Genomic DNA, 19,526 nt, shown 5'->3' with positions numbered 1-19,526 from the left:
GTTTTAACCTTAACCCTTTGAAATCACACTGTAGTATATACCTTCTTTTAAGTAACATCTTCTTTCATTATATGTTTGTAAACTTATGTGTTGAAGCATATGAGAATAGTGTGTTCAACTTACTGAAACTACACTGTTCTTAATCTTTAAAAAAAAAATCCTTCATTATGATAGAAGAATATACAAAGTTATATATAGAAGCATACGGGAGAAGCCAAAACTACACTGTGTATATACCTTCTTCCCAGTAACATCTTTCATTAAGATATGTTTCTTTTTTTGTTGTTTTTATTTTAATTCCTGTTAGTTAGCATACAGTGTTATATCCATGTCAGGTGTACAGTACAGGGTCTCAACAATTCTATATATCGCCTGGTGCTCATCACCAGAAGTGCACTTCTTAATCTCCATCACTTATTTAACCTATCCTCTACCCCTCTCCCCCTTCTGGTAACCATCAGTTACCTATTTAAGAGTCTGTTCCTTGGTTTGTCTCTTTCTTTTTTCCTTCACTCATTTGTTTCTTAAATTCCACATATGAGTGAAATCTTATAGTATTTGCTTTTCTCTGGTCATTTTTCTTAGCTTTATACTCTGTAGCTCCATCCATGTCATTGCAAATGGCAAGATTCATTCTCTTTTATGGCTGAATAATACTCTGTTGCATACATGTGTACCACATCTTTACCCATTCATCTATGGATGCACATTTGGGCTCTTCCATAATTTGGCTATTGTATATTGTGCAGCTATAAACATCAGGGACTAAATGGACTAATTTTAGAAGAATTGTTTTTGGGACAGTTAAGTAGAGAGCTATATAAATAGATATTCTAATGGACACTCTTTTCTTTTTGTTTTTTTTTTGTGTGTGTTGCTGCAGGCTTTTGTTTTGTTTTGTTTTTAAAGATTTTATTTATTAATTTGACACAGATCACAAGTAGGCAGAGAGGCAGGCAGAGAGAGAGAGGAGGAAGCAGGCTCCCCGCCGAGCAGAGAGCCCAATGTGGGACTCGATCCCAGGACCTCGAGATCACGACCCGAGCCGAAGGCAGCGGCTTAACCCACTGAACCACCCAGGCGCCCAGCAGGCTTTTTTACTTTTTGAGGAAACATCCACAGTGTTCATTGATATTTGAACCAGAAAGTATACATTCTACCTTTCCTATTTTATGAAGATACCGAATCACATCTATTGGGGGAAAGTGACTGTTAACTTTTAGACTAAAAGAAAACAGAACAATTAGTGTTATTGAAGATTGTGTTAAATAGGAACTCATACACTCTAGAAAATAAATTAGTATGAACCTTTTGGGAAGCCATTTAGCAATATGCACTGAGACTTAAAATATTTGTGTCTTTTGATTGAGAAATTCTACTTTTGAGAATTTCTTGTAGAAATTACAGAAATTTTGCTTCTGAGAATTTCTTGTAAGCAAATAATCATAAATACAGAAAAGGCTTATGGATGGTGAGTTTTATCACAAAATTAATTAATGAAAAAATAGGAAACAGACTAAATGTCCATCTATAAAGTAATGTTCTAGGAAACCCCAGTCAACCAGTTGTTGTGTTGATACATTTTTGTGTTGATAGGGTGAGAATACAAAGTAGGGGTGTAAAATAACAAAATGCTTTTGATACAGTGTTCAGTGGTGAAAATTGTAGAACATTGTTTATTCAGTGTGCTTACAAATTTGTAAAATATACTTATGCTTGGACAGAGCATATTGAAGTGTAGACGGTGACTTATATTTGGATGTAATTTTCATTTTCTTTTATACCTCTTTTAAAATTTTCTTCAATTATCATGTATATTTTTATTGTGGGGAAAAAGAATGTAATCCTTTTACCTTCCCACTAAAAATATACTTTTCTTACAGCTTTAAGCATCAGTAGTAAAAGTCTGCAAGCATTGGAATAAGACTTCTGCAAAACAACATTGTGGAGCATGGATTCTCTATCAGAAGAGTTTTTTACAAGGTAAGTAAGTGATAGGGTGAGAAAACCAACCACATTTGTTGCATTTTGAAAATACAACATTTGTTCTTTCCACATAACTTTGGGAAGCTAGTGTGATTGAGATACCCTTATGTTTGGAGGTAATTTAGTGACTTTGATTAGGGGGGGATATAGACTGCGTGAAATCTAATTACAGAAAATTTCTCTTAAGGGCCACACTCTGTCTAAAGAGTTAAGAGTTGAGAAATGTACTACAGCTTGCTACATGTGGACATTCTCGCCAAATAGATTAATGTGATCTATTAATTTATTTTATGAGGATTTACTATAATGCTTGTAATGTAAAGTACCTCCTTGGTACTTAGAGAATAAAGACAGACAAAATTTTGGGTACTTAGAATTAAAGTGTAGTAGGAAAATATATAAAAAGTTATATTTTTAGGCAAAGTGCATGCATGATGCATGGTTATATGTAGAAAGGAACAATAATGATTGACTGGGGTTGAGTAGGTTTCCACCAGATGACACTTGAACTGAACATTAAAGAAAGGATAAGGAGCATTTTGATGTATGTAGAAATGGAAGGAAACAACAAGAAAAAGTACTTAAGATAAATGACTGGGAGGATTTCAACTGTCTTCTAAGGAGTTTAGCTTTATTTTGTGCAGAACCAATGACATTTTTTTTAAAAAAGGAAATGTTACACTGTATTTTGGAAAGAATATTTCTTGGTGATGGGAAGGAAGAGACAACAAAATACAACCTAGTAATAGCTCAGGAGGAGCTGATGAAGTCTTGCAGTGGTAGGAGTAGAAAACAGAAGAATTTGTAGAACTAGAATCAACAGAATTACATGACTGCTTAAATATGAAAAAAGTGGCAAAAGAGAAAGATGACTCAAGGGTTTCTAAGGACCGGAAGAAGATATGTATCATTAACTAATATGGGGCTAAAAAAGGGAGACAGGTTTATATGTGTACATTATTTTAATGTGTGCATGAGAAAGAGAGGACAGATGATGAATCATTTTTGGACATGAGGAAATTGAGGTGTTGGTAAAATATCTTAAGTTATAAGTTGTTGAGTAGATGGTTAGAAATTTGTAGTAGTGTCAAAAAGCAAGGCTGAAAGTATAGATTCAATGGTCATTAGAATGGATGCTATTAGGAGGAGGGGCAAGATGGTGGAGAAGTAGGAGACCGTGTTTCAACCTGTCCCCTAAAGTGAGCTAATTATCTACCAGAATACTCTGAACACCCATGAAATCAGCCTGAGATGTAGGATTATACACTTCTGGATCTCTTGGGGTGGGGGTGTGCAGAAGACACCAGTAGAGAGGTAAAAGCAGAGTGGGAACAATTGGACTGATATCAGAGGATAAACAGAAGGGGGAAGGAGCCACCAGAAGTGACCCTTTGGAAAGTAATGCCCCAATATGAAAGTGCCCTATGATTGGGGGCCATCATTAACTTGGAGTCTTGTTAAAAGCACATAAAAAGAGCAAAAGATCTTAAGGGGCAACTGGTAGAGTCGGACGGTCATGGGTACAGGCCTATGCCCATGGTCCCAGGACAGACACTGCTAGCGACCACCCATGCCAGACACAGTGCAGTGGTAGAGCCTCCAGTTCCTGGTCCCGAAGCCCCCAGTGTTGCGAGGCTTGCACCACTGCTTGGGCTTGGCTGGGGCACACTCCCACCCCCGCATGGGGGAGTCTGGTGGGGCACTTTCTAGAACCACAGCCTTTTGCACTCTGCGCTCACTGTGCGACTGTTGTTGGAACTGAGATCCCCACCCGCACCTGAGTGTTCTCTGCAGGCGCTAACTGGGTGATCTCTAGGCCCCACTGAGAGTCTGGACACTCCCAGGAACTCAGTGAAATCTCTGGTCCGGAGCTCTCTACAGGCAGCAACCTATGAAACCTTGAGGTCTCAACCCCAGACAGCAGTCCCAGCAAGGGCAGCCACTGGAAGTGGGCTCCCTGGACCAGTATCGCTTGCAGTTTTACCAGCACGGCAGTGCAGAGACAAGTGGGTGCTTCTGGCAACCCCTGAGTTGGTGGCTGGGGACATGCACTACCTGTGGGAAGTTGCGTGGTTCAGTGGAGTTTACAGAGGGGGAGTCTGTGTGTTCTGGATTACCCAGAGGGGAGCAGACTGAGGCTTCTCCCTGAGACGGAGGTCTGGGTATAGTTTGCTTTCCATGAAACCTCCAAAAAGACCCCAAAAGCTGCCAAAGAACAAAAGTCTCCAGAAAGCAAAAGCCTGAAAAACCAGTTTCCACAGAGCCCAGCCCCTTGATAGGGGGCAGGAGGATTCAACTCAAGCAAGCCTGACTGAAAAACAATGTGGCGCCCCCCCCACCCCCGCCAAGAAAGCCAGCCAAAATAATGAACAGACAGCCACTGCAGAGTCCCCATAAAACTGTAAAACCCCAATATTAGGGGAAAACAATACATTAAGCTCCCGGTATTTCTCTAAAACCTGTTTCTGTTTCATAGGTACAACTTTTTTTTGTTTTGTTTTCACTATTCTTGTTCTTAACTTTTTTTTTAAACAACTCACCCTTACAACTAGAGGTTTAATACAATGTATTCCAAAATAACCTTTTAACTTGAACTTTTTTCATACATATACTTGTATTTTCCTTTTTCTATTTTTTAACTATGCATATAGGAATAAGCTTCAAGGTAATCCTCTTTCCCTAGTCAATACTACCCTTATATATAATCCAGTTTTAATTTTCCTTTATCTCTGGAAAGTTGAGTCCTTTAACAAAGATACCAAGATACACCCACGAAGAATCAAAATAACCTTCCTCACCCACATTTTTCTTCTATCCTGTCTTTTTCTTCTGTCAGTGTTTCTGTGTATTTATTTATTTATTTATTTATTTTTAAGTTTATTTATTTGACAGACAAGAGATCACAAGCAGGCAGAGGCAGACAGGAAGGGAAGCAGAAAGCACCATGCGGGGCTTGATCTCAGGACCCTGAGATCATGACCTGATCCAAAGGCAGAGGCCCCAACCCACTGAACCACCCAGGCACCCCTCTGTGTATTTATTTTTGTTCTGGTATTATATAAATCCTGCCCTTGGGGTTCATTTTGGCTGGGTTCTTTCTTTTTCTTTTTTTCTTTTTTTCTTAAAATTTACTTTAGTCCGTCTTTTGCCCATCCATTTTTGTTTCTATATCTTATAAATCTTACCTTTGGGGCCCATTCTGGCTGGGGCTTTTCTTTCTTTCTTTTCTTTTCCTTTTTTTTTTTTTTTTTGTCTCTCTCTCTTTCTTTTTTCTTTCTTTTTGGTGGTGATGGAATTGCTCAGAAGCCTTCCAGGGTGCACCTTGCCTAAATCACGGTTGATATATTTAGCTACACATCCCCTCAACCTCCTCTCACCAAAAGGACTAGGAGGAGGAACACCCAACAAAAATTCAGAGGAAAAATTCAGAGACTGTGCCCTCTCCATCAGAGCTATTGGATGTGGACATAAACAGTATTTTGGAAAGGGAATTCAGGGTAACAATTAACCAGGCAATAGCTAGGTTGGAGAAAACCATTAGTGACAACATAGAATCAATTAGGGCAGAAGTGAAAGCCGACCGGGAAGAAGTTAAAAATGGTATCCATGAGACCCAATCTAATCTAAATACTCTAATAGCTAGGGTAACCAACACAGAAGATAGAATTAGTGATCTAGAGGACAAACTGATAGAGAAAAAGGGTCAGGAGGAGGCCTGGAACAAACAGCTTAGAAGCTATGAAAACAGAATTAGGGAAATAAATGATGCCATGAAACATTCCAATATCATAATTACTGGGATCCCTAAGGGGAAGAGAAAGAAAGGAGACTAGAAGATATAGTTGAATAAATTGGGAAAATTTTCCCAATCTGGGGAATGGAACCAGCGTTCATGCTCTAGAGGTAGAAAGAACAGCCCCCCAAGATCAATGAATCTAGAAAGACCTCGAGGCACTTGATTGTAAGACTAAAGAATCATAATTTTAGACAAGAGCTTTTGAGAGCAGCTAGGGGGAAGAGATCCTTATATACAGAGGAAGGTCCATCAGAATGAGGTTAGACCTATCCACAGAAACCTGGCAAGCCAGAAAAGGCTGCAAGACATATTCAGGACACTAAATGACAAGAACATGTGGCCAAGAATACTTTATCCAGCAAGGTCAACATTCAGAATGGATGGAGAGATAAAAGAGCTTCCAAGACTATCAATGTTTAAAAGAGTATGTTACCACCAAGCTGGCACTACAAGAAATATTAAGGGGTGGGGTTCTATAAAAAAGGAAAGAACCTAAGAGTGTCATAGAACAGTAATTTATAGAGATAATCTATAGAAACAAGAACTTCACAGGCAACATGTTGTCACTAAAAACATATCTTTGAATAATCATTGTCAATGTGAACGGCTTAAGCACTTCCATAAAATGACAGAGTTGCAGATTGGCTAAAACGACAGGACCCATCCATATGCTGTCTACAAGAGATCCATTTGGAACCCAATGATATATTCAGATGGAAAGTGAAGGGATGGAGAAGCATCCTTCATGCCAGTGGGCCTCAAAAGAAAGCTGAGGTAGTGATTCTTATATCAGATAAATTAGATTGTAAACTAAAGACTATAGTCAGAGATAAAGAAGGATACTACATCATTCTTAAAGGGTCTGTCCACCAAGAAGATCTAACAATTGTAAATATTTATACCCCAGTACAGGAGCAGCAAACTACTTAAGACAACTGTTAATCAAGATAAAGAATCATATTCATATGAATACATTAATAGTAGGGGATCTTAACACATCACTCCCATTAACAGACAGATTATCCAAGCAGCAAATCAATAAATGCACAAGAGCATTGAATGACACATTGGACCAGTTGGACCTCATAGATACATACAGAACATTCCACCCTAAACCATTCTTCTCAAGTATACATGAAAGTTTCTCCAGAATAGACCACATACTGGGTCACAAATCAGGGCTTAACTGATACCAAAAGATTGAGATTAGCCCCTGCATATTTTCAGACCACAATGGTTTGAAACTGGAACTCTACCACAAGAAAAAGTATGGAAGGAATTCAAACACTTGGAAGCTAAAGACTACCCTGCTTAAGAATGTTTGGATCAACCAGGAAATCAAAGATGAACTTAAAACAATTCATGGAAACCAATGAGAATGAAGACACTTCAGTCCAAAACCTATGGGATATGGCAAAGGCAGTCCCAAGAGGGAAATACAAAGCCATCCAAGCCTCCCTCAAAAAAAATTTAAAAATCCAAAAATTAAAAAATCTTTATACCATAAAGAACTGGAGAATCATCAAATTAAAGCAACCCCACACACAAGAAGGAAAATAATCAAGATTAGAGATCAATGAGATAGAAACTAGAGATACAGTAGAACACATCAACGAAACTAGAAACTGTTTTTTTGAAAGAATAATATCGATAAACCATTGACCTAACTAATCCAAAAGAAAAGAGAGAGGACCCAAATTAATAAAATTATTAATGAAAGGGGAAAGATCACGACTAACACCAAGACAATAGACACAATCATCAGAAATTATTATCAACAGTTAATATGCCAATAATTTAAGCAGCCTCAATGAAATGGATACATTCCTGGAAACCTATAAACTTCCAAAACTGAATCAGGAAGAAATTGACAACCTGAATAGACCAATATCTAGTAACGAGATTGAAGCAGTGATCAAAAGCCTCCCAAAATACAAGAGCCCAGGACCTGATGGATTCCCTGAGAATTCTACCAGACAGTCAAAGAAGAAATAATACCTATTCTCCTGAACCTATTTCAAAAAATAGAAACAGAAGGAAAACTTCCAGATTCTTTTTATGAAGCTGGTATTACCCTGATCCCCAAACCAGGCAAAGATCTTACCAAAAAGAAGAATTTCAGACCAATATCCCTGATGAATTTCAATGCCAAGATTCTCAACAAGATCCTAGCTAATAAGGATCCAACAGTACATTGAAAAGATCATCCACCATGACCAGGTAGGATTTATCCATGGGATGCACTGGTGGTTCAACACTTGCAAGTCAATCAATGTGATAGAACAAATTAATAACAGAAGAGAGAAGAACCACATGGTTCTCTCAATTGATGCAGAAAAGGCATTTGACAAAATCCAGCATCTGTTCCTGATTAAAAAACTTCAAAGTATAGGTAGGGATAGAGGGAACATTCCTCAACTTCTTAAAATCTGTCTATGAAAAACCCACAGCAGATATCATCCTCAATGGGGAAAAGCTGACAGTCTTCTCTTTGAGATCAGGAATATGATAAGGATGTCACTCTAATCACTGTTGTTCAACATAGTATTAGAAGTTCTAGCAACAGCAATCAGACAACAAAGAGAAATAAAAGGTATTCAAATTGGCAAAGAATTCAAACTCACTCTCTTCTCAGATGACATGATACTTTATATGGAAAACCCAAAAGACTCCACCCCCAAACTACTAGAACCCACACAGCAATTCAGTAATGTGGCAGGATACAAAATCAATGGACAGAAATCAGTTGCTTTCTTTTACACTAACAATGAAAATATAGAAGAGTTAGAGAATCAATTCCATTTACAATAGCACCAATAATCATAAGATACCTGGGAATAAACCTAACCAAAGAGGTAAAGGATCTGGACTTCAAGAACTACAGAACACTCATGAAAGAAATAGAAGAAGACACAAAAAGATGAAAGAGCATTCCATGCTCATGAATCAGAAGAATAAACATTGTTAAAATGTCTACACTTCCTAGAGCCGTCTATACTCTCCATGCCATCCCGATCAACATTCCACTAGCCTTTTTCAAAGTCTTGGAATAATCCTAAAATTTGTATGGAACCAGAAGAGACCCTGAATTGCTAAGGAGATTTTGAAAAAAACCCCAAACTGGGGTCTTCACTTTGCCTGATTTCAAGCTTTACTACAAAGCTGTGATCACCAAGACAGCATGGTCCTGGCACAAAAACAGACACATAGACCAGTAGAACAGAGTAGAGAGCCCAGATATGGACCCTCAACTCTGTGGTCAAATCTTTGACAAAGCAGGAAAAAAATATCCAGTGGAAAAAAGACAGTCTTTTCAATAAATGGTGCTAGGAAAATTGGACAGCTATGTACAGAAGAATGAAACTTGACCATTCTCTTACACCATACAGATAGATAAACTTGAAATGGATAAAAGACCTTAACATGAGGCAGGGATTTATCAAAATCCTAGAGAAGAACATAGGCAGTAACCTCTTTGACATCGACCACAGCAATTTCTTTCAAGACATGTCTCCAAAGACAAGGGAAACAAATGCAAAAATGAGCTTTTGGTACTTCATCAAGATCAAAAGTTTCTGCACAGCAAAGGAAACAGTCAACAAAACAAAGAGGCAACCCACAGAATGGGAGAAGATATTCTCAAATGACACTACAGACAAAGGGCTGATATCCAAGATCTATAAAGAACTCCTCAAACTCAACACTCAAAAAAACAGATAGTTCAAAAAATGGGCAGAAGACATGGACAGACACTTTTCCAAAGAAGACATACAGACACATGAAAAAATCTTCATCATCATTAGCCATCAGGCACATTCAAATCAAAACCACATGGAGATACCACTTTCCACCAGTTAGAATGGCCAAAATTAACAAGACAGTAAGCAACAAGTGTTGGAGAGGATGAGGGGAAAGAGGAATCTTATTACACTGTTGGTGGAAATGCAAGTTGGTGCAGCTGCTTTGGAAAACAGTGTGGAGATTCCTTAAGAAATTAAAAATAGGGCTATCTCATGAACCTGCAATTGCACTACTGGGTATTTACCCCAAAGATAGAGATGTAGTGAAAAGAAGGGCCATCTGTACCCCAATGTTCATAGCATCAATGGCCACAGTCACCAAACTGTGTAAAGAGCCACGATGCACTTCAACAGACGAATGGATAAAGAAGATATGGTCCATATATACAATGGGATATCATGCCTCCATCAGAAGGGATGAATACCCAACTTTTGTATCAACATGGATGGGTCTGGAGAAGATTATGCTCAGTGAACTAAGTCAAGCAGAGAGAGCCAATTATCATATGGTTTCACTTACTTGTGGAGCATAAGGAATAACACGGAAGACATTCGGAGATGGAGAGGAGTTGGGGAAGATTGGAGGGGAGACAAACCGTGGGAAGCAAACTGAGAGTTTTGGGGGGGGCTGGGTGAGCCTGGTGGTGGGTGTTATGGAGGGCACGTATTGCATGGAGCACTGGGTGGTGATAAACCATGAATTCTATAACACTGAAAAAAATAAAATTAAAAAAAAATATGGGTGCTGTTAGAATTCATGGAAGTTTGGTTATTTTTTAATTCATCAATAAATATTTGATGAATTTATGTCTGATGTTGGGATAGAGACTTGGAGGTTACATAATGAATTAGAAGGGCCTCATTCCTATCTGAGAGAATTTATTTATATGTGGGCATAAATGTAATTGATTTTACTAGAAAATGTAAGAAAATAGATAAAAATGGAACATTAGTGGAGCAGCTGGGTGGCTCAGTTACGTGTCTGACTCTTGGTTTCAGCTAATGTGTCATGGGATTGAGCCCCATGTCAGGCTACCCAGTTGCCGGGCAGTCTGCTTGAGATTCTTCCCCTCTGTTCCTTCCCCCACTTCTTTCTTTCTTAAATGGATAAATAAATCTAAGAAATGGAACATTCGTATATATATTATGTATATTTCAGGATATATTATTATAGCAAAACCTCAGCTCCTAGTAAGCAATAGGTGGTAAAAGCAACAAAATAGCAAAAGAAAAATAATATTTCTGTGTCTAGTTCTATCTTTGCTGCTTTCTAGGTGTATAACTTAAAAACACGTTATATAACCTCTCTGGACATCAATTTAATCATTTTAATATATAAAATGACTGCCATAGATGACTGCTTGTATATCTTCCTATACTAATATATCAGGATACATAGTTTGTTTTAAATATTATTAAAATAATGAATGAATATGACAAATAAGGAAGAGGTGTAGCCAGTAGTAGAAGAAGTGGAGGGCTAGGAGGAGAACCAGCAGCAGTGAAGATGACAGAGGTTTTCAAGGACGGTTGGAAGGTATGATGGGCAATGTTAAATGATGCAGAAATACAGGTAGAATGAAGAACAAAGACAAAGCTATTGAAATAAATAGTGGGATTTCATTAGTAACCTTCATTAGAACAATTTTAATGTTGGGGAGGGAATGAGAATTAGTTAGGTTTATATCAAAAATTGTTAAAAAAACTATGGTGAATATAGCAGCCCACGTTCCACACTTAAGAAGTGCTAAAGTAGGGTCTGGACACCTGGATGATTCAGAAGTTTCGCAGGTGATTTTAATGTGCATCTGGGACTGAGAACTGTTGGGCCAAGGAGTGAATGATCATGAAACAGAGTTAGCTGGAAAGGTATACATGTGACAATTTTTTATACTCTTATACAACCTGGAGACTTCAGCATACTGCTGTAGTATTTTTCATTCCTTGACAACACAAGACTGTTCCATGTGTTACTTTTTGGAGTGGAGCTTTGAAGTGGATGAAAAGACAGTTAAGAGGCTTTTTTTGTGTTTGTGTTTGTGTGTGTGTGTGTGTGTGTGGTTTTTTTCTGTTTGTTTTGCCATGACATTTTTTTTTTTTAAATTTTTTATTTTTTATAAACATATATTTTTTATATACATATATTTTTATCCCCAGGTCTGTGAATCACCAGGTTTACACACTTCACAGCACTCACCAAATCACATACCCTCCCCAATGTCCATAATCCCACCCCCTTCTCCCCAACCCCCTCCCCCCGGCAACCCTCAGTTTGTTTTGTGAGATTAAGAGTCATTTATGGTTTGTCTCCCTCCCAATCCCATCTTGTTTCATTTATTCTTCTACCCACTTAAGCCTCCATGTTGCATTAAAGAGCACTGAGAACCATCTTGTGAAATACTGTTTCTGTGTATAAATCTCTTCCATTGAAACTTTCATCATGTGAAATACTGTACTATTTATCGGTCCCAGTTTTCCCTGACAAGATCAGTGGGCACGTGGTGGATGGTAAATGATAGTCTAAGAAATAAATACATATATGTGAAATAAGATAGGATGATTTTTATAAAGCACAATGCTGAGTAGATCCATTGCTGTTTCTCACTCAGTTTTTTCTCTGCTAGTGTATAGAATTAAGATCATATAAATCCTATATGGTCTTATGTTATGATTCTTATATTATGGGCCCTATATCATGGTTCTGTATGTAGACAAAAGCAATTTTATAAATAGTTTTTCAGTTCTGTGTTTAACACTGCATATATTCACAGTTTGAACCAATGTCAGAAGCAAAACTTAACAATTTACAAATGAACTATTTTACAAAAATAGTTAATTTTTAAATATGACATTCTTTCTCAATTTTAAAAAATCATTTTAGAAAAATGGATAACTATAAGGCCAGAAACCTGGAACAAAAAAATAAAAGCATCTGCATAAGATAGATCCATTCCAAACCTCAGCCTTTTTAAGACCTTTATTATCTTCATAAACCTCAGCCTTTTTAAGACCCATTTTTTTTTTTACATTGAAGCAGTGCTATAAAGTTAATTTTTTCCCATGATTTTGGTATATTCTGTGTCCAAGAAAATTTTTTATATCTGCTTTCATTTTTGTTTAGCGCTCTCCAGTAAAGGCAGAGCATATTTTTTTTTTCCTTTAACTTGCATCCCTAAAGATATGACACCTACCACTGTTATCAGTCTTGCTATATATTGTTTACACTTTCGAACTTTCAGATAAATTCACTTGTTAGATTCTTTGCTACTACAATTCAATTGTGTTCTTTATAAGGAGATACTCTGAATACACATTTCTTTCTTTTTCATTTAAAGTAGGGCTCCAACTGTGGAGGAGCAGACTAAGGAGGAAATCAAGAATAAGGTAGAAAAATCTACTGACCAACTGGTAAGTTAATTTTTGTTAATTATGAATGAATTAATAAGTAATTATGACAGTGTAATTTTAAATCTAGTCAGTTTACTTATTTCTTCAGAATTTAGAGGTGACTCTACTTTTTTTCTTCATAAGTAAAATTATGGTCATAATTAAATCTCTGATAATTGATACTTCTGTCTCAATGTTATTTTAAGTACCAATTCTCACTGTAAGTTAAAACTTGTAGGTGATTGAATTGACTTGTCCAGAAAAATAAAACAATCAATTTTAAGAAATCCTTTACTTGTCCTTTAAAGCAAAATCCAAACAAAATGAAAACTACGCACATGCAAAGAAAATTATTTAGTAAGAAATTTTCAGAGTTGTTTTGAAATTCTCTTTCCTGTTAGAAATTCCAGTTCAAAATGAAGGAGAATCAAATATACGTTATTATAAGGATTATATTGCCAGTGACAATATATTTTGTGGTAGCTTAAAAAATATATATATGTATATATACATACATATATATCACATGTACTTATATTTAATAAAGGGTGGATGAAGATCTATCTGGGTTTTTTTTAGTTCAATTTTAACTTACACATAGTTTTATGTGATTATTGATGTCCACTGTTAATAAATTTTGTAAAGATTATCTAGTAACAGGAGAAAATATATGAACATAAAATAATCTTACACTGTTGGTGGGGATGCAAGTTGGTGTAGCCACTTTGGAGAACAGTGTGGAGATTCCTCAAGAAATTAAAAATAGAGCTTCCCTATGACTCTGCAATTGCACTACTGGGTATATACCCCAAAGATACAGATGTCATGAAAAGAAGGGCCATCTGTACCCCAATGTTTATAGCAGCAATGGCCACGGTCGCCAAACTGTGGAAAGAACCAAGATGCCCTTCAACGGACGAATGGATAAGGAAGATGTGGTCCATATACACTATGGACCATCAGAAAGGATGAAAACCCAACTTTTGTAGCAACATGGACGGGACTGGAAGAGATTATGCTGAGTGAAATAACTCAAGCAGAGAGAGTCAATTATCATATGGTTTCACTTATTTGTGGAGCATAACAAATAACATGGAGGACATGGGGCGATGGAGAAGAGAAGGGAGTTGAGGGAAATTGGAAGAGGAGGTGAACCATGAGAGACTATGGAGACTGCAAAACAACCTGAGGGTTTTGAAGGGGTGGAGGTGGGAGGTTGGGGGACCCAGGTGGTGGGTATTGGGGAGGGCACGTATTGTAGGGAGCACTGGGTGTGGTGCAAAAACAATGAATACGTTACGCTGAAAAGAAATAAAAAATAATCATATTATTTAACTGCTGAGGCTATCACTGTAAAAAATGTTTCAGAGAAAATACAATATATACAGATGTACATAGGGATGTACACGTGAGCCAGCAGGGATTAGATTTAGAAAGTGAATTTCTAAATACAGAATTGGAAATACAAAAGTTAAAGGAGGTGAAAACTTTGACCTGAGTTTGGTTTAGAAGCTAAATCAATTTTGTGAAATGGATTGAGCATCAAATATTTTAATAATTGGCTTAAATAATTGTAGTTATATAATTTATGACCACTAACTTAAAAAATTATATTTATAATAAGAAAAATATTTAATAAGCATGAAGCTTATAGTATGTCCTATTAAAAATTTTTATTCATGCCATAATCTTGCTTGTGTATCAATTTGGTAATTAATATTAGATGATTTTATGGTAACTTTTGACTGCATAACTGACCTTTAGTTTGAAATGTATGCCCTACTGACAGTGGTCATTCTTTTGAAGGGTTTGTCTAGTTACATTGTGGAAGATTTTTGTTTTTATAAACTTTTTTGGAAAATTTCAAACCTATAGAAAAGTTGCAAGAACAATGCTTGAAATAAAACTTTCTTACATTTTTGGATATAATTTTCATATAATGAAATAAAGTATAAGATTGTTGGATATTGATGGGGTTGGAGGAATCTTAATTTAAGACTCAAACCCATGGAACACTCAGTGTGGTGCATAAACCATGAATTTTTGAGCACTGAAAATAATAAAATTAAGTAAAATTAAAAAAAAAAAAAAAAGACTCAAACCCAGAAGGGGAGAGTAGGCAGGTAGTCCTACCATGTTGAGTCCTGGTTACTTTCCTGGGTAATTGCAGTCTGAAAGACCTGACTGATGGTTAGAGAGTCAACTCCTCCCATCCCCAAGGCATTTTCAGTGACTTAAGCTTTACATGGCCTCCATAATAAGAAGCTGTCTTTTCTGATTTTCAGAGGTCAGCATCAATGTACTCATATTCCCAAAGTTTAAACATGGTATAGGAACTGTGGTATCTTGTTAAGGTTTGAAGGAAGTCCATTATCCATGTGTTCTAGGTGCTTCTCATTTCTGTTGCCCATGTGTTCCTCACAACTAATGTTAATATATAGTCCAGCAGGACTTGACTATATATAGCTATTGATTAGACATTAATGATAGCTTATTAAGTCCGTAAAAATGAGTTCCTATAGACCCAAGATTACTATGACTTAGATCTGACTGAATTAAGTCATTCTGTTTTACTACTTTGTTTATAATTTAAATTATTACAGTTTTATTTTCAATATGCTGTGTGTTTAGTCACTAAAGCATCAGTCACATATGTAAAAAGTACTCTTAGATCTAGCTTTCATATTATTATGTAGAATAATCTATGTAATACTTTAAGCTTAGCATTTTTTATGCCTTTAAGTGGGTCAATTCAATGCAATCTGTGTATTTCTGTAGGGCAGCCATTTTTTGAGGCCTAATTCACATTTAAGCCTTAAATTGTAGATATTTCCCATTCTACTACCTGTTAAAAGTGGTATAATTATTCCTATTTTAGAATATTTATAACTTCCAAATGAATTTATATATTTATTTCTGTATATTAAGTCTTCTGTATATTAAAGCTTCCTGAATTTTGGTCTTAAATTCCCTGCTATATTTTAAGTCCTTGAAAGCAGAGGGAATGTCTTATTCTTTTTTTTTAATTAAAAATATTTTTAAAAAGATTTTTACTTATTCATTTGAGAGAGAAAGACAGAGAGGTACATAAGCAGGGGAAGAGCCGAGGGAGAGGTGAAGCAGACTCCCCGCTGAACGAGCTGGGAGCCTGATGTGAGGCTTAATCCCAGGACGTGAGCCGAAGGCAGACACCTGACTATCTGAGCTACACAGGTATCCGAGAATGTTTTATTCTTATTTGGATTTTCTATCACTTTGTCATAGTTACCTACATAGTATTTACAGGCACTTTGTTAATGGAGCCCAAAGTGGGAATTTAAACTCATGAGCTTGAGATCAAGACCCAAGCTGAGATCAAGAGTTGGACACTTAGGGGCTCCTATGTGGCTCAGTGAGTTAAAGCCTCTGCCTTTGGCTCAGGTCATGATCCCAGGGTCCTGGGATTAAGCCCTGCATCAGGCTCTCTGTCCAGCAGGTAGCCTGCTTCCTCCTCTCTCTCTCTCTGCCTGCCTTTCTGCCTACTTGTGATATCTCTCTGTCAAATAAATAAATAAAATCTTTAAAAAAAAATTGGATACTCCCATGTTGCATCACCACTTCCTCATATCAGGGAGATCATATGATAGGGTGAGTGCTGTGAAGTGTGTAAACCTGGTGATTCACAGACCTGTACCCCTGGGGATAAAAATATATGTTTATAAAAAATAAAAAATTATATTAAAAAAAAAATTGGATACTTTACCAACTGACCCACCTAGGTGCCCTAGTCTTTGTTCTTTCTTTTAATGTTTTTCCTAGTCTTAATATTTAGAGTAATAAGAATATGTATAATTGTGTAAATTTTTAATAATCATTTTCTTCGGGCGCCTGGGTGGCTCAGTGGGTTAAGCCACTGCCTTCGGCTCAGGTCATGATCTCAGGGTCCTGGGATAGAGTCCCGCATCGGGCTCTCTGCTCAGCGGGGAGCCTGCTTCCCTCTCTCTTTCTCTGCCTGCCTCTCTGTCTACTGTGATCTCTCTCTGTCAAATGAATAAATAAAATCTTTAAAAAAAAAAATTTAAAAAAAAAATCATTTTCTTCTAGGGTAAACAGGAAAAGGACACGCCTGCTGATCTTGTCCCTGTTAACTTACTAGTAGAAGTGAAGAAATTACTGACTGCAATTAATACTCTACCAAAAGGTGTGGTCCCTCACATTAAGAAGTTCTTACAAGAAAATTTTTCCTTCCAAATCATGCAGGTAAGATTATAATTTGTTCTTTGGGGTGGAAGTACAGCGCTTTGTTTATGACTGTCCAGAGAAAATACATTATGTTCCTTTACTCTCATACTACTACTATACTGACAGCTCTTCTGACACTAGAGATGTGGACTTATTCCCACATCAACTAGTTCTACACTAACTGGGTATCCAACAAGTCAACTAAATTCTGTTACTATCTGCCTAGAGTTAGTATCAGATCCCACAAGTCAAGGGCTCAGTTCCACAAATCTGCTCTGACTTCAGGCACCGGTCACAAGTCCTGGGTTGTCCCTGGTACTTCTGACCTACTGGCTATGGATTGGAGTTCCCATGACCCCTTCCTGGGTTCAATAATTTGCTAGTATAGCTCACAGAACTCCAGGAAACACTTAATTGATATTTACCAATTTATTACATAATAAAGGCTATGATAAAGGATTTTAAAAACAGCCAAATGAAGAGATAGATAGGGCAAGGTCTGGAAGGGTCGCAAGTATTGGAGCATCTGTCTCTGTGGAGTTGGGGTGTGCCACTCCCCTGGCATGTGGATGTGTTCACTAAATTGGAAGTTCTCTGAACCTCATACTTGAAGGATTTTTATGGAGGCTTCCTCATATAAGCATGATCAATTATTAATTCAAATGCCCAGCCCCTCCCCATCTGGGAATGGGGATAGTGCTAAAAGCTCCAAGCTTCTAATCATGGCTTGTTGTTTCTGTTGACCAGCCCCTATCCAGGGGCCAACTGAGAGTTACCTCATTAGAACAAAAGATACTCAAGAAATTTGAGGAGTTTTAGGAACTCTGTGTCAGGAACCAGGATCAAAGACCAAATAGAACCAGGAACTAGGAACAGATATCAATGTATCTGTTTTTATTATTTCACAGTGACTTTTTCCCTCTTTTCCTTCTTCCCTCCCTTTCTTCCCACAATAGTGTAGCTAAAGTCTTGAAATCTCCATCTTTTTGTGAAGGTCTCTGGTGTCAGCTTTGACTGTCGACTTTTATTAAATAGAGTTAGTTGGTGCTGGTCTTTCAAGAATAATGGTGGGAATGTGGGTTAATAGCTAGTAAGCCATCATTGACTATATGGTCTAGTGTTTATTCTTATTCTACTAATAACCGATAGCATGTCACACTGGGACAGGGAATTGCTTTTGGTTTTTCTAATTTGTAAAATGTTGACAAATTTTTTAAAAACATAAGATAAAAACAATGTCCAAAATTTTTTTATTTATGAGTAAAATAAATACTCTAAAAAAATATGGTAGATTTCTATCTTGGAAGTAGTTTTTTTAAATAATTTTTGAAACTTTCAGCACAAGATGGGTATCAGTTCTTAAATGAATGGAGTTTTTCAAAGTTAAAGAAAATGTTCTACTCATTTCTTTGTAGCCTTTAATTGGGGACAAAACACCATAGGATATGATTTAAAATTCAAACAAACTCTAAAAATATCCAAAGACTTCACATACAATTAATAACCTTAACTGAGATAATTGAGCAGTATGAATTCTGGTTTGAGACTGTGGAATAATGCCACTGTTTCCCTTCTTTATCTTTTGGAAACTACCCAGAAACAACAAGAAATGGAAATCAGTAGCCTTTCTATATGGGAACAATAGCCAATTAGAAGGTAAAAATGAAAGAAGAATATTAGCAACCAAAAAAGTAAAATACAAGCGGGCATTGGTGGTATAGTGGTGAGCATAGCTACCTTCCAAAAAAGTAAAATACCTAGGAAAACACACAAGAAATATATAAGATACAGACTAGTAATTCTCATAGTTTCCCTAGGCCACATACATGAGAGTATCTGAATTCCATACTAGTCTTAAGGAAACAATATCTCTGGAGGTAGGTGTGGGAATCTGCATTTTAGTAAGTATCTACATGCTGATTTTCTTCACATTAAGTTTCAAAATCAATACTCTATATTGAAACTATAAATGAAGATTTATTAAACTCTAATAAAGGGAAGAAAAGAAGACCAAATAGAAAGCAATACACATGGGAAGACATGGTGTGATAAAGTTGTCAGTTTTCCCTAAATTAAAATTTATAAATATCACATATCAAAAAGTGACAGGAGGGTATTTTTTGGTTGTAATTACTGAAAGCTAATCCTGAAGTTTAGATGGGAAATGAAAGGAAGAAAGAGAAGTGTAGGGGAGAAGGGCTGGGAATTTGCCCACTCAGATATTAAAACTTACTGTGAAGCTCTTATAACTACAAGATTGTATTACTTGCTCTTGACTCTATGGACATCTAGAAAATGGAGAAATTTCAGAAGTTGACCAAATGTATACAGAACTG

At 36.8% G+C, this 19,526-nt stretch overlaps 1 protein-coding gene across 12 annotated transcripts in view; it reads left to right on the top strand.

The window, feature by feature from the left end:
- DZIP3 (DAZ interacting zinc finger protein 3) overlaps positions 1 to 19,526 on the top strand; it is a 109,012-nt gene that overhangs the window by 13,840 nt on the left and 75,646 nt on the right. For 10 of the 12 annotated variants that reach the window (XM_059164208.1, XM_059164211.1, XM_059164217.1 and 7 more), the window contains 3 exons: positions 1,884 to 1,983; positions 12,918 to 12,990; positions 17,053 to 17,208. In XM_059164208.1, coding sequence (XP_059020191.1) covers positions 1,952 to 1,983; positions 12,918 to 12,990; positions 17,053 to 17,208 — 261 coding nt within the window. In that variant the 5' untranslated portion in view covers positions 1,884 to 1,951. The remainder of the gene's footprint in view (positions 1 to 1,883; positions 1,984 to 12,917; positions 12,991 to 17,052; positions 17,209 to 19,526) is intronic. The other 2 variants (XM_059164213.1, XM_059164214.1) reach the window with 1 other exon arrangement.

This window comes from Mustela lutreola, chromosome 2 (assembly GCF_030435805.1).
Source record: "Mustela lutreola isolate mMusLut2 chromosome 2, mMusLut2.pri, whole genome shotgun sequence".
Lineage (NCBI taxonomy): Eukaryota > Metazoa > Chordata > Mammalia > Carnivora > Mustelidae > Mustela > Mustela lutreola.
The sequence above is the reverse complement of the archived record's forward strand: the minus strand, read 5'-3'. Positions and strand labels throughout refer to the sequence as shown.